Source organism: Struthio camelus, chromosome 1 (genome assembly GCF_040807025.1).
Source record: "Struthio camelus isolate bStrCam1 chromosome 1, bStrCam1.hap1, whole genome shotgun sequence".
NCBI classification, from domain to species: domain Eukaryota; kingdom Metazoa; phylum Chordata; class Aves; order Struthioniformes; family Struthionidae; genus Struthio; species Struthio camelus.
The window spans coordinates 135,998,312-136,014,478 of NC_090942.1; the positions used below are offsets into that span (position 1 = coordinate 135,998,312).

The window sequence follows — 16,167 nt, forward strand, 5'->3', positions numbered from 1 at the left end:
CGGCCTTCCCTTCGGCAAGTGGAGCAGCCAGCCCTTCTCTAAGGTACCTCATTCTTTTGTTCATTTTAATTGTCTCCAGCAGATTAGTGGGGGAAAGTGGAGCTTAATAAACTGTAGTAGAAGATGGCTAGATGAATCTCTCAGAGATGAGGTCCTTTTTAGGCTGTCAAGCAATAATAGCCTTGAGAACCTGGAGCCATATCATTATGCTCTTTATTACATTTTATAAAGACTATGTATTACAGAAGTAACATTGTAGAGTTGGACAGTGATAGCCCAAGCAGCTTTTGCCATAATGCATGTGCAGGAAAATTCTTCATCACTTTGGCTTTTACTGGCTAACACAATTGTGTTTAGAACAGTCAATCAAGTACTTATGCAAGAAGAAAAGTTAGGAGGTACGGTAGACTGACTAGTGAAATAAAAATCCAGATTAAAAAGACATAAACGCAAAAGCCCTTTTAACTCATTATGGCTCTGCCTCTTGAATCATAAGGTTTTTAATATTTCTTTGCAGACATTTCTATATATATATTACATTGCTGTAAAATATACTTTTATACATGTAAATTGTTGCATAATACTCAAGGAAAAATTATACCTAACCCTCTGATTATTGTATAAATATTTCAAATGTTTAGCGTCATGATAGAATTCCTATCTAAATTATGCTGAAGTTCCCCAGCACAAGGCACAAGACAGAGCTGTATAATACAACTGGGTTTTTTGGTCATTCAGCATCAAGTCCCAGCTCAGACATCACTTATACATGTAGCACTTATACATGTATACATGTACATGTATACATGTTTACACAGGTGAGTAGCACAGCCACCTTTTCAGAGAGACCCTCGTGTGAAGAGCTACTCTTGCACAATGCAGATCAGCAGAAATACTCACAGCATGTAAGATGGTGTGTTTTAGCTTTTTCAAAGTTGGGCCAAAAAAGAGTTGGATATTTTCAGGACCCAAGCAAGGAGATGTGGGACAGGAGTAGGGGTTGTTTCTTCATGTCTACCCAGTAGAGAAAAATCTTTTCAAATTCACACAGGTAAATATGTCCTTCCCCTCCCAACCACTGGAAGATAATAAGATTATTGAACCAACAGGAAGAAACATTTCACAACATGTTTAAAGAGTGCTGAAATAATTAATGGTAATTTAAAAAATTCCAGTTGAAAAGCTCTAGGAGAAGAATATGTATGATGAAGGATCTGTTGGGATAGACGTAATAAATGAGCTTGATAGCATTTCAGTAAGGCATTGCTCGTATAGGCACAGAAAGCACAATGTAAAAACAGAGCGGGGTCAGGGAGTCTGTTGAAATAGAGATAATGGGAGGAGACCTCACAAAGCACTGCTGTGTTTTAGCTGTCTTTGCTGAATCTGTTTTAAGAATGAGTTTAATTACCTTTTGCTTCACTTTCCAGCTGGTATTTAAATAACTGACTCCAAAGTGAACTGAAATTTGCAGTATCAGCTGTTTGGTTTGAGGTAAAAAACAGGCAGGTGAAGAAAGCCTAGTTCCTCGCACTGGCATATAGCTCTGCCTACTGCTATATGTAAGACTGAAGCCCAGGACACTGAAAACCTGAGCTGATAAGCAGGGATTTGCAAAACCCGGGTACTACCACTGAATGCATGCATCAGCAGCAAGGGCTTCTGATTTTCCTGGCTGCATGTATGCTTCCTCTTAGCTCCTCAAACCAGGATCCAAAATCTGTCCATGCCCCCTCTCTCCCCTGGCCTCACGCAGCCCCCAGCCAAGGACATTCGTGTGACATTTAAGGCAGTGAACATAAGGCATTTTAGGAGGAACCAGTAGCCAGTACCGCGTAACGGCTCCATAAACCACAAGATGACAGGATCTGTCCCATTGGAAAAGTCATGAGAGAAAAACTCCTTTGAATGTATCTCTGACCCAAGAGATAAAATTAGAAAACTCAAAGCTGACTGTTGTGAAATTGGTTTTGCATACTCTCGTAATGTGGAAAGTTTAGATAAGTATCTGAGTAGATGTCTTGGTCTTTTTGAGGACATTGGCTGTATTCATACCGCCCCTAACGGGGCCAGGATTTTATCCCTGAACTTTGTGCTACTTATGCAAGGAAGCCAACACTAAGTCATATCAGTGCTCAAATGAGAGCAGAAATGAAATCTGTGTGGTGCTCAATTTGCTAAGGAACTTTCCTTTTAGTAGGCAAACGGTATTACCTTGTTCAAGAGTCATGACTGCTTGTATGAGGGAACGGCCTGCAAAAATTCCACCAATCAAATAGTTTATTTGAAAAAATACCTCCAGGAAAATAATTAGTAGCATCAATTCGAGTGACCAACTATAAACCACGGAACTCAGAAATAGAGCTGTCTTGCAGGGAGTAAAGATGCTTTCCTCTTAAGAAAAGTTTGACATTTTCAGGGAAAAATTGAAAGAAAAATCCTAGTTCCACAGCATAATATTGTGATTCTAAAAAATGGCAACGGTTTGAGTTCAGGAGTCTCGGTTCCTTTCTCCCTGGAAGGCAGTTTGAGGGCCTAACTCTTTCCTTAAATTATATTTCCATGATGTCTCCTTTCTTTAAGAAGAGTGGTTAACTAACCTCATTTGCAAAAACTTAGCTTCAGTTGAGCCCTTATCCACTCTGATTGTTAGAAAATAGATGACAAATCCTTGCAAAAATGTTCACCTTACTAACATTTCTATGCTGATAAAATAAAACTTATTTAATGGGAGAATTTATATATTTACACACACACACACACACACACACACACACACAGTTTTTGGCAGCAAATAAGTCAATCTAAAGAAACTCTCTTTTTCCATTTAAAATGATTCCACCATGTAAAAATGAATTAAGGCACAAGGTATAAATAGACACCAGTTAAATGTGTATCTTTCTTTTGCAGAAGAGAGGGCTATTTTGTTGTTTTCTTTCCCTTTGTAATAAGCTTAGTAAGAGTACTAACGTTTTTCCGTTGCATTAAAGTATGCTTTTTGTGAATACTGTTAGAAATCAGATGAAAAAAATGGCCTGTGTAAATGGCATATTTAAAAATGCTCTGCTTCTAATCAGGTCTTTTGATTCAATCAAGTGAAATGCTGCTGGTACTCTCTTCTTCAGTCCCATATTCTTCTTTCCTTAAAAGCACATGTGACCCTGTCCTGTACAGAATTTGATGACAAGCGTCTACATTACTTATATTCCTCTTTAAGTCCCAGACACTAAACTATCCCAAAATTAAGGCTGGTGTAGTATTTCAGGCTTAAAAATAAATTTACATGATGCTTACCTTCAGCACCGTATTAAATTCACCCTGTGGGGAAAGAAATGCCCACACTGTGAACAGGAATAAGTGTTCTAATGTTCCTGGGTATCACACTGCTGGGAAATCCATCTGAAAGACTCTAATTTTCACCATATATTGATTTTTACCATAAGTTGTTCTAAACTTAGAAAAGGCCAGGATCTGGCAAGTATCCTTTTTGTTTAGTTCTTGCAGATGGAAACCATGAGGTGCTTTCTCAGCTTGAAACTGTTCCAAAACCTGAGGCACTAATCTCACATATTAAACTGAATTTATATAAAATCTTGTGTCTTTACATCATGCCACATCATTTATGGCATGCTGGGCAGTGACAGGGTAAGCTATGAAAACACTGTATCACACAACAGATCAGAGCTGGCTTTGTAGCGGGTCTCATGAATTTCTTCATCCAGAAGGAATAAATTTTGTATGGAAACATTCTGCATAGTAAAACTGGATTTAACATTTACCTCTTATTACACTATAAATCAGAAATTAGAAGCGATAGTGGCAGCTATCCATCAACAGCAATGCAACTGCAGATGAATAGAAGGAGTTTCATGGGTAAGAGAAATCCCCTCCCTTTTTTTTTTCTTAAAAAAAAAAGCCATCTCTCCTATTTTAAAGATTGCTAGGCTCTGAATAGAGAATGATTAGATCCATGCAGGTCATCAACCTGGATAAGGAAGATGCATCTGAAATAAAACCTCTCCACATTGCAAAACGTTATTCTGAATCTCTAGTAGTGGGCTTGAGTTCAGATACAGCAGTTTGCATTGTAGACCCCTCTTGACACAAGATGTGAAGAAACATCTACCACAGCCGGCAAGATTCTGCACCTTGATTCATAGTCGTATTTACTGGGCAATTGAAAGCTTTACGGAACTCTTCAAAATTGCTCATGGCACCAATAACTCTGCAAAGAAAGAAGAAAAATGATCGACATGCAAGTTATTTTCTGTTGAACACTATAGGTTCTGCAAGTTCTTTTTTTTCCCATATCATTTTTTTCCAGAAATAAAAACAAAAAGTTCACAAGAAGCAATACCATTTAAAGTTAACGTGAAGCCGATCTTGTTTCTTTCAGCATTTTGAGAAGTATCTTACTTTGCAAGAAACTAGAGTGAAAAAAATTCTATTGTTTGGTACTATGTCATTCAGTACAATTTTCTAATCCAACCATCGGCAGGAAAGGTAGCAGTAACCTTGTATAGTGGAATTCTTCTTCCAGCAGCTACAAAACTGCTTCAGTCCTGCTAACTTCTGCCCTGGCCCCCTCTCAAGCTCTTTTGCACATCTCTGCCTTGCACAATAGACAATGTGTCTGCATCCCAGACTGGCACCTTCAGGCACAGGGGAAGAGCTTGCTCTTTATACGCAGTCATCCTTGGCTGCTTCTTCCATGTCTGTGTTATTTCATGCTGTCAGAAATGGTTATTTTACCATTGCTAGATTGAGATTGTGTTGTTTGCTGATTTCTCCTCATGCTTTAAAGCATCTTGGAACTTACTAACCTGAAATTTGAAATGGTGTTAAATTAAGCAGCATCCTGGGTTAAAAGCAGAAAAGTATCTACTGAGATATTAATTGTAGGCCTTTCCAAGGGAAGGTATTGCAGACAATCAGCTTCTCAGCGTAGCTCAGCACGGTAGAAAACATTCTTATTACACTGATTAGACTTTCTGTGGGTAAGAAAATCTGCAGTCAGCTGGTGCAAAAATGTCTAAAGGTCAGATTTGTAGGCAGCATTCCATTATGCTGTTAGGCTTCACATAAGACATACAGTTTTACTGTAGAAAAGTTGCAAATATTTATTCAGGGACTGGGACAGCAAGAGCTCTGCATGCAGAACTGCTGCCAAAGTTAACGGGAGTTCTGGCTGCCATGCTGGGGATTTCATTTTGAAATAGGCATTAAAAATGAATAAAGCACATGCTAATATTGCAAAATTGTTAATTAAATATAAATAAACCCAGAAATTTAGTAAATTTGTTAATTAAGTATAAATAAAAATAGAAATTTAGTAAGCAAAAAATATTTACATATCCATAAGTGTGACTCTTCTATCTGTGCTTTGATATTGCCACATATTAACTGTGGAATCTGAGTGGGCCATCTGGATTTCATCCCACTGAACTACAGCTTAGGCAAATTCTCCTGATTGGGTCAGCCTCGGCTCCCTTGACAGTCAAAAGAAGTATATATGTGCAGAGTCCAAGTCATCCAACTTACATAGTTACAGATTGATGAGATATACATACATACCCTCAAAATACCTATTCCTTTTTGACTATGAAGGCAACCGCAGGTGACTAGCTCAGATGTAGACACCTTTGCTCAAGATGTGTTTCTTCTCTTTTTTTTTTCCTCTCTTTTATGATTACCTTTTATAATTACTTGAAATGGGCTATATGGGCTTTTTGGATAGCAAGAGTTGTCAATGTTGAAAGTAGCTGTACTGCTGTTATAAACATGATGGTCTCAGGACATAAATCCAGCAAAGTTGGACAAAATAGATAATATTGCTTGTTAGCACCGTTGATATGATTTGGTAAAACAGACAAGCACCACTGTCTCTCTCCAGGTCTGAAATAGAAGCCTGTGCTGAGTATCTCACATAAAAATGAAGACAAAGGTTTAACTGTATTTTCTAGATTCTGGATTCATCTAATTTCGTCTGGAAGTTTCTTCCATAGCCTGATTCTTTCAGCTAAATGCGATTTTTGCTCATGAATACTCTGTCCACAGCTACCCTGCATCTTGTGTGATTTGCTCCATCTTATGGGACTGTAGCATGTGATGACTCAGAATATATAAATAGGTCACATATAATATGGGTAAATGAATCTGAAGGTTTCAAAAGGTAAGAGCCAGCTATTTTACCAAAATCTTGACAGAGTAGGAATTATAAAAAAATCACCCTGTAGGCTGGAGATCAGTGTGTTACTCCAGCCCTCACGGCTTTGAAACATTTTCAACTGCTAAAGGAATGCATATTGGCATATCACGTTAGTCTTACCCTACCTTACCCCCGGTATAACAGGATTGCAAAGATACAGCAGCACACACTTCAGTGCAGAGAGCAGAGGTCTACTAAGACTAAGCATACACATTTGCATTACTAGCTTACATTAAGTTTGTGTCATCATGTTTCTACTTCCATTGTTTTTTATCCTAGCCTGCTCAACAGTAGTCTGAGGTGCACTATACGTGCTGCGATTTTATCTTCAGCTTCTGTGTAGCTGGGTCCCAGGAATATATGAGAGTACCTGTTACCCTTCACAATTTGTGAAAGCAACCTCACAGCTCCCCTGTAAAGGCAGTATGGCTGTTTCTCTTTTACCAACAGAGAAATGAGACAAAGACAGATTCATATTACCCAAATTTAGCCATGTAGGAGGCGGTATCTAAGCTCCCTCTTTAGTCAATAGAAAGAGGTAGGAATCTCCAGAAGGCAATTAATCCATTGTATTGGAAACACTTCCACTATGACAAGATAAATCACCTTCTGGAGCTGCTAACATCCTTCCACCAAATGTGGAGGTCATGTATCCACCTAACTGAGGACAGGTGCAGAATAAATGTAACTGATATGGAACCTAATAGAAATAACTTGGTCTTAGTTATATAAACACTGTAGAAAAGCAGAGAAATAAACTCAAGCTTCCTAATTCTCACATAGACTTTAAACCTTCCTTTCTTTTCAGCCTCTCCTTGAGGCTCAGGTGTATCTGTGGCTAGAAAAGCCTCCTGGGGAAAAGCACAGAGACACTGTTATGGCTGGACTATCGCAGCTCCTTCTAGCAAACCATCTCTTGAAGGCCAGCTAGAGTTCACTCTTAAACTGGACTTAAAGAGCACGTTGTGCTTAGCATTTCTACCTGCTCCTTACCAGTATAATTCAAGGAACTGTCTTTAAAGCTTTTAGTGAACTCAGATAGATTAAATTGAGGACACTTTTAACATTCATTCTCTTCTAAACTAGAGTTGCATAGAAAAAAAGAGATAGATGAGACATTTTAGATACTCAAGTCTTGATTACAGAACGTTATAGAGATCAGAGTATGTTCTGGTTCAATTGTTTTTGGAGGTAGATGCAAGACTCTCATTTTTACAGAAAAGCATTTGTAATAGCAGAAGATAAGCTAATAAAAACAGTTCAATTTCAATCTAAGGCAAGAGCACAGTCCAATTTTGTGTTTGCTCTTAAATGCCTCTTAACATGCTAAATTTCTGCACTTGTGCGCTGTAATGATTGATCTTGTATGTATCCTGAGTAAATACATTATTTTCGCTACCTGAACTGAGGAGGACTGTGAGCTCCAATATGTATTTGCTCTCTTGCAGATTCTGGTCTAAAGGAGTTGCATCTTACCTAATAAAAGATGAAAAGCAGAAACAGGCACATTATTTGAAATGACTTTGTAAATAAGGCAGAATGTCATATCAGAAGTTCTTTAGATACCTACTACTTATAGAATGCACAAAATGGAAAGAAACCATGAACTCCTATTTTGTTTCACCTTTGGTAGCTTTGTAGTTATCTCTTGGCATATTGTCGTGTTTTTCAAAACGCAATGGATCAAATCTCCACCCACTGCTATTCTCCACCCACTCATTCCCATCATCTAATCACAGCCACTTTGCTAGTTCCTTTTTGCGATTCTCTACAATTGAAGCTTGTTTTTCAGCTTGCGCTGCAGCATCCCACACCTCAATAATTATCAAGTACACATACCTTTGAGACCAAGAAGTAATGTGTATAAAAGGTACAATGTAATGATGATTCTCACCTCTAGAATTGCATCTATATTACCTGACACATTTGCTCAGAACTGGAATGTTAGTTTCTTCTGAAATGACACATTTCTCAAGTTTACATCAATGGTCCCTTATTCACTGTTCCTATAATACAATACTTAGCCCAATTGTAACCGCCCACAGGGAAAATATTTGCACAACCAAATAGTCCCTTTTGTGCTATATCTATTGCATGAAAGACCTCATATAGTCAGCCCTTACCTTATCTAAGTCCCTGTGTTGAATGTTTCCCATCGACAAAAGCCAGACAGCCTTTAAGCCAGATAGCCTATGGGAAACATGGACTTCTGCACAATTTTGGCTGGCTGGAGACAGCCCTGACAGTTTGGATGAGCCTATTGAGAGTCTTGAGCTCTGTAGAAGTAGGCTGAGCCCTCACAGTGTGCACTGGACCTTTGACTCCTGCAGCGGTCCTCTAAGACTCTCAGATATTTCCTATGGCTTCAAAGTCTTCCTGGGGAAAAACTAACACAGTGTGAAACTCAGCTCAGTATAAACAACCAAACCAACCTTCTTATCCATTAATATAGTCAAACTTAGGTGGCCATAAGCCTATACACTGCTACACTGACTCTCTGCAGAGAAAAAGTGATTTTCATCCAGGGTTGGTTAAAAAACAACATTGGTTACACTAGGTGCCATTTCTTCAGTTTTCTATGATTCATTCCTTTAGGGGTGAGCAAAGTTTTATAGCCCAGCTTTTACTCATCATATAGGTAGTTTGTGCAACTTTTCACCAAATGAATCATTTCTGATTCTCCCCCTTGTTCTACACCAGTTTTTATAAAAAAATTGCATTCTCTGTCAAAGGTTTATCACAACCTATATTTAGCGTACAGCAAAAAAGCTGTGGAAAAAAAACATTTTCTTCACTGCTGCTTAGTTTCACTGAACAATGTGCCCAATACAAATGGGAGTGATACACTTGCAACAGGAATCTGTAGTTAAGCAGTGAGAAACTGCTGTATCTTGTGAGCCCTGCAAAAATGGGAAGCTTAAAAGGGAAGATGTTAAGGAGTCAATAGGTGCACGAAGACTTAGCAGTGGAGGGAAGCAGGAAAGAAAGCTGCTGTGACAACACAATGCAAGAACAAGAATAATTTCAGCAGTTCTGGCGCCATGGATGGATAGATGAGGATAAAAAGAGAAAGAGAAAAGAAGTAACAGTCTTGGGAAAAGAAGTCTCTACTTATATCCTTAAAACTCTGGGTTGAGTCGGTATAGATTGTTAAAACAAGGCAATCTCATCTCCACACTGTATACTGTGCAAGTTAATAGATGTAGACTTGAAACACATTTATACTACTCACATGGGCATAACTCAGAAAGAAAAGCTGGTTGTGTGAGAATTCAAGGCCTGGCAGTAAAGGCTCTTCTTCTCCTCCTCTCTTTTCTACAATCCATCTCCTGTATGCCTGATAAGAAAGAGACACTGAGTGCCCTTCAGTGACATGGAGCCTCACCACTTTTTTTCTTTTAAGCAATACCATATTTCAGCCATTTTTCATCTACTTACCCTGAAAGCCTCTCGCAAACCTCCGTTATCTGCAATGTTTTCCGCCAAAGTCCTCTTGCCTTTTACCTGGCAGAATGAAAGAACATCAGTCATTTGACCTGTTTTTGAACTTCCTTCTTGATCAACTTCAAGAGACAGGGGAAAAATAAAACAAGGCGAGGACGACCTCAGCCAATTTCAGCAATCATATCTCTGGTAAAGAAAATCGGTTTTCAATGTGAAAACTGTCAGTAAACAATTCTCCGTGATGAGTTAGCCTGGCTGTGGGCCTAGATCTCAGTAGCACAAAATGTAGTAGATAAAACAGCCTCAAGAATCCTGTCCCTGATCTTTGATCTGAGCATCAATAATTTTCCCTCAGGACTGTCTTTCTCTGGTTGCACGTGAGATCCAGTAGCCCCTTTCATAAGCTTTTATTTGAGAAATTGCATTTGTTTCTCTACATAACTCTTCCTTTACATACTACTGGGAAGCTACAATAAGTTTTAAGTCATAACATAAAACAGCATAATTAAAAAAAACTGTCAGAGAGAGAATTGAAATTGATAGTGTATTCAGAGCTCTAAAAAAAAAAAAAAATCTACAAAGGAGTTTCATGTTGCTTTTCCCCAGGATTGATTCCAGCAGCAAGAGCACTGGCAACAAGAATATATTCTGAGAAGCAGTGCTATCTAAGCTTTCTGAAAAAGCCAGTCTCCTGGTATTAGAAAGTGTAATATCATTATGAAGAAATCCTCATTTCTGTGAAGTGCAGCATTATCTCTGATCACCCGGCCTACTAGGGTCTTAGTGTTATCAGACTGTATTTGTAATTAAGCAGTTTTACGCTCTGCTATCCCTCCAGCGAGCAACGTAATTGAGTACAGTTTTGAGCAGAGCTCTGAAGGTCAGTGCTGGTCTGCAAATCATCTGCTGATGGGTCCTCCCATGTTGCAGGGGATGAGTGCAGAGCGTTGGGTGTCAGGACCCACCTTAGTGTCAGGATGGTAAAAGAGAGGAAGATGGGGGAGGAGAGGTAAAAGCACCCTGGTAGTACCCAGGTACACACACACAACCCCACCACTCTGTGCAGACACGCACCTGAATCAGACCTCAGGCATCTCGCTGGACCTGGCAAGGGCATAAGAGCAAAGAAATGGAGGCAGCAGAGGAGAGCGCACCCCTTTCCTCCCAGCCCTCCCCTCCCCTCCAGACAGGAGGACGGACCTGGAGGTGGGAGGGAGGTAACTAGGAGAAAAAGTGCTGGGATACCAAGGAACACATACACACCTATACTAGCTTTGTTTCTGGCCTACCTACTCCTAATTTTTCCTTGGAGTAGGCTCATGAAGAACACTGATGTAGAGCATAAAATGAGAGTAACCTAGCAGTGGCACACTGGCCATAGGTTATTTCAGTAAAACTTTCCACTAATCTCAGGCAGCTCTGGGTCATGCATCTGAGACTGCTATGTGCAGACAGTTCGTGACAGGGTGCAGGGACCATGATAATCCCTTTATTTGATCAGATGACTTTAGGTGATTACTGTACTCTGAAGCAATTTCTATACCCACTTTTTCTTTCATTAAGCTTCTTTTCTGGAGACAGTTTTATTGTAAACTGAGTGAGAAAGTGGAAGAGTAAATAGGTTTCTTGAGCTATATAAAATGTTCCTACAGGGGTTAAAAAAACCAAAACAAAACTGCAGAATGTACAAATATTGGAGATGTAAATGACAGAAAAAAGGAAAGAAGGAAAGTTCTTTGCATGTGTACCTCTTCATACAGAAGCTATAAAATATTGCAGAAAGTATCAAGATTCTTTCTCTACCCTCTGTAAAGAGCTTAAAGTTATCCTACAAAAATCCACTATATTTCAGGAGAAAAAGCCTTACAAGTGACAAGGCTGCAGATGAAAGGATCTCACTGTTAAGCCCATCCACCAGCTTCAAAGGTTCTAATGATCCTGGAAGGGAAAATTCAGATCTACTCCACCTCAAAAGACACTGCAGAAAGCAAAGCGGATGGATGGGCCAAGGGCAGAAGCATGGAAAGGACTCAGTCAGTTCCTTGTGGAAAGTTTTAATGATCTTCTGTAAGTGACATTTTTGTGTTGACAGTTTTTGCAGTGCAGATGTTCAGGAATCAGCCCAAGAACTTTTATTTGCAAATTATCTTATATGAAGTACTTCAGGTCTGAGCTGCTGGACTTCAGATTGGACTGCAAAATGACCTTGTTATCTCTGAGACTAATACAAACAGCTCAGGGAAAACTGCTAACATTCCTGCTAGGCATTCAGCGCAACCTCTCTATTCTTAAAAGGCAAAGAAGTACTTCTGATGCTAAAATGCAAGTAAAAGGGGTAGAACAGAGTAGGAGGGGGTATGTGTTTTATCCTAAAAACTAAGATGAAAAGCATATTCCAGCCAAAGTCAACGGAACTATCGCTATTCATTTGTGAAGGTCTAGGATTTACCCTATTTATCCTTCATTTGGGACACTTACAGAAAATGCACATTTTCAGAGGAGCCCATATTTCAGACAGACAATAAAATAGAGACCGTTTCCTTGCCTTTTCTTTCTCAGTCCTTTTATATGAGCTACTGCTTTCATACTCCCTTCATTTAAGATCAAATTGTGTCTGCATGCACGCAAGGAAGAAATAGAAAGAGTTGAACGTGGAATAATAACATAAGGTTTACGCATCCATTTTATAACTGTAGTAATGAAAGTAATAAATAACAAGCAGAATTCCTAAAGGGATCTAATAAAACATGCTATTTTCTTCTTTTTTTTAAAAAAATGACTGCTCAGCCCTCATCACTGACCTCACTTTTGGAAGACATTTAATGTGCTCACAGCAATTAGAGCAGCCCTGCTGAGTGGCTTTATCCTCTTCCTCTGTTTTCAAAATGATGTTATGGTGAGAAGCAGTTTAACCCTGTCACCAGGGAATGGGTAGTGGTATTTGACTGGACTAATCAAATGTGACAGACAATTTTGATTACAATTATTCACCTCAAAAAATGATTTGTTCTGAGAATCAAGTTGGTAGTCTGACATCCCAATATGCTGCGGTTTATGAATAGATGAAAAGGAAAGTAAAGAAAAGTAAAGTACAGTAAAGAAAGGAGAAAAGAGAAGAAAAAAGAAAAGAAAAAAAAAAGAAAAACAGTAACAAGAAACAAACAAACAAAAAAAAACCTTGTAACCAACCAGAGCTTTCAGTCAGTGGTATTTTACATACATGTAAGCCAGCCCTCTTCCAGTAGTAATTGCTGTATTGGTTAATCATGCATTTTGTCTTCTCTTTAAATTTTTCTTCAGAGTCAGTTGTCCACCAAGGGTCTAAATTTCCATTTTTGTCATATTTCCGACCTAAAAAAGAAAGAAAGAAAGAAAGAAAGCAAAGAAAGAAAGAAGAAAAGCAAAGAAAGAAAGAAAGAAAACTGTCTTGTTGGAAAAAAATATATTTTACCAATTTTAGAATCTATCACCTGCACAAAAATGAGAGCTAAACCTATCTGTGTATGTGTATACATGTGTGCAAAAAAATGGATATGCGGGAAAAATCTTGGCTCAGTGAAGTTAATGGTAAAGAGCTGGTATTCCATTTACTGCCATAATTTCCATATTTATAACAAAGTTGTAATGACTAACAAGTACTATAGTACATCTTATAATTACACAGTGTAACAGGCACATGAGCTTTCCTGTAAGTACAATTGTGAGTAGCCCATATGTCTTTGATTCTGCAAACTGGATGATAATTCATTTATTATTAATTAATTATACACTTGGCCAGAAAAAAAAAAAAATCTGTTTCATGGAAAACATCTGAACTTTCCATTCTTTGCCTTGGAACAAAACCAGAACATTTGAAGCATGTTTATGGAAGCAAGGAGAATACGTACATCACATTTCCCAGATTGGTGGTTATAGCAGTGGCTCATGGAAGAGTAGATCCCTGGTCTGTCTGGTTTATTGGAGAGTATTTAATCTCCATCATCTCTATAGCCAATCAGAGCGGGAACCTAAAAATTTGACTTTTCAGAGCAGATCACTACCCCTCAGACTAGGCTCTTACCTTCCCAGCACAGAAACATATACATTTTTAGGAAGTGCATCAATTTAGACAAGACAGCACATTTCAGGAAAAAAAAGGGATAGGGGGATAAAAATGTCTTCAATACGTTTGTAGTTGCAAAATGCACTTGCAGTTGCATATGTCTCTACTGCTGTTTCCTACTTCTCTTTTCTGGAAGCATAACAAAGAATCAAATCACAGAGCAAGGCTGCATCTACATGGACAGCTAAATCTGCTCTCAAAAAAAGTCCTAACATGCCTTGTGTCCATAATACTGCACCAAAAGACTATTTAAAACCTGGCTATCAGCCTTTTGGGAATACGGGTCAGCCTGAAGACCAACCAAGTCCAGGCCCTCCACATCAAGCTGCAGAATGAAAAAAATTAGCACGTACTCATGTCCTGTAACATCCTCTATAGAAGGGTCTAGTTCCAGAAGCCAACTTTATCAAATCGAACTGTCAAATACATGGATGTACTTGCTGCACAATAATCTGTATAATAGGGAAGTGATAGCGCAGGTGCAAGTTTGTGAAGAAACATTTTTCCACTAGGGAGTGTTTTCTCACCCAAACCAAAATGCTACAGAACAGTGCCAATAGGATATGAGTTTTTATTTTTAACAGGTGTTCAAAGTAATGTACCATATACAACCTAAATCTATTTAGGCACTGAGCTAAAAGCCTGCTTTTCCTTACACTTTCTTAAACTTTCCTTAACTTTCCTTAAACTTCCAATATTCAGTGGAGAGAGGTTCTTCTAGACATTGAATCAGAGTAGGACATCAGTCAGACACTGAAAATTGCTCTCTGGAAGAGGCTGCCTCTCTCTTTCTCTAAAGGGAGCTCTGTTTTACAAAGCACTTTACCAAAGTAGTCAAAGTTAGTTAGTAGGAATGCCCCATCCCCCCCAGTGTTTCAGGAATGCTGATAAAGTCTATTTTGACACCTTCAGAGCATTTCTTCTTTTTTAATTTTGCAATATATTTCTATTTAAGTCTTGTATTTTGATATATTCATCTTTTGAAATGTTAAAACGGAAATGAAAACATTTGTTAGAAATAATTTTTATTATCTAGAAGTGCTCCCTTTGCCCCCCCTTCCCCTCCCTCCTCCCCACCAGCCAGGACTTTGTGAATCTGTAGTTGATTTAGTTTCCATCCTTTCTGGAAAACAAACAAACAAAAAGCTTCAAAATTGTGGCATTCCTTACCAAAAAAAAAAAAAAAACTGGTTCAGGCAAGCAAGAGTGTATGTAAATAACTTAAAAAAAAAAACTTTCAGAATTTTCCTTATACAATTCCACATTGTGTAAAAATATAATAAAAATAAAAAATCTGGCACATATGCAAGTCATCTTTCTAATCCATCAACTCTGTAAAAGAACAGTTATCAAAATATGGACAAATACTCACCATTGCTATCAAATCCATGAGTGAACTCATGGCCAACAATTACTCCTATGGCACCATAGCTTAAAGACCTGTAACATAAGATAAGTATTTTCCCTTATAACATATCCATACTCATGAACACTGAAGTACAGAAGATAGAAGATGAAATAGGTTTCTACCTCAGGAAAGACTATTATTTTTTTAATTGGGAGGGATGAGCTAAGAATAATATCTACAAAATGTTGTCTTAAAATTGGAATGTGAAATTCTCATTTGTTTAAAAAGAACTTTTAATACAAAACCTTGAAGAGTATTGCAGTGGTGCACTCTTATAACCAAATCCCTGATTAGCATCATCTGTGCTCCAGAATGTCTCTTCTAGCTAATTGCATTATGCATATTCTGAGAACAGGACAAAGTCACGAGTGAAGTTATTCTCTTAGCGTAATCATAAAAAAAAAGCATATATCAAAGGCTGCAGTGGGCTTGGGTAATGCCAGCTCTCATCATTCTTCTCTGACATGCAACAGACAGACTTGCAAATGACTGACACCAGTTTGTGAAGCATTACACAGATCTCCGTTCAGTTTTCAAAAGAGAGGTCATACAGTTTCCTTTCCCTACGCAGGAGCAGGACACCATCTACAATCAAATCTAATGCAGCGGAGAACCAGAAGAGAAAGAAATATTTTGTATTCTTGTTTGACAATGGATTATATTTTCCTGGTTGCATCTGAATAAACATGCATTTGGGAGAAAGAGGGATGAACAAGGGAGAGATTCTGATTCAAGGTTTTCTGATACCAAATGCAGCGGATGGTGGGAGAACGGGAAGCTATCCACTAAACACATATTTCACTTGTTAGATTGTTCTTTGTGACTTTAGTTATTTCAGTTATTGAGATGCTATACCTCAGAGTAGCTTAGGGTATTTCTAACACACTGTATTGAAACAGGAGAAAGGCTGAGGGCTTTGAAGTAACATGTTATTACTGGACTTAATGATCCATAACATGCTAATTGCTTATCCCAGTCATGCCCAAAAAGTATTATATGATTTAA

General features: G+C 38.4%; 1 protein-coding gene across 1 annotated transcript in view; it reads right to left on the bottom strand.

The window, feature by feature from the left end:
• Positions 1 to 201: 201 nt before the first annotated feature.
• PHEX (phosphate regulating endopeptidase X-linked) overlaps positions 202 to 16,167 on the bottom strand; it is a 110,703-nt gene continuing 94,737 nt past the window's right edge. The window contains exons 18-23 of the mRNA XM_009665368.2: positions 15,127 to 15,194; positions 12,873 to 13,003; positions 9,647 to 9,712; positions 9,441 to 9,545; positions 7,608 to 7,684; positions 202 to 4,225 (exon numbers count right to left, since the gene is read on the bottom strand). Coding sequence (XP_009663663.2) covers positions 4,123 to 4,225; positions 7,608 to 7,684; positions 9,441 to 9,545; positions 9,647 to 9,712; positions 12,873 to 13,003; positions 15,127 to 15,194 — 550 coding nt within the window. The 3' untranslated portion in view covers positions 202 to 4,122. The remainder of the gene's footprint in view (positions 4,226 to 7,607; positions 7,685 to 9,440; positions 9,546 to 9,646; positions 9,713 to 12,872; positions 13,004 to 15,126; positions 15,195 to 16,167) is intronic.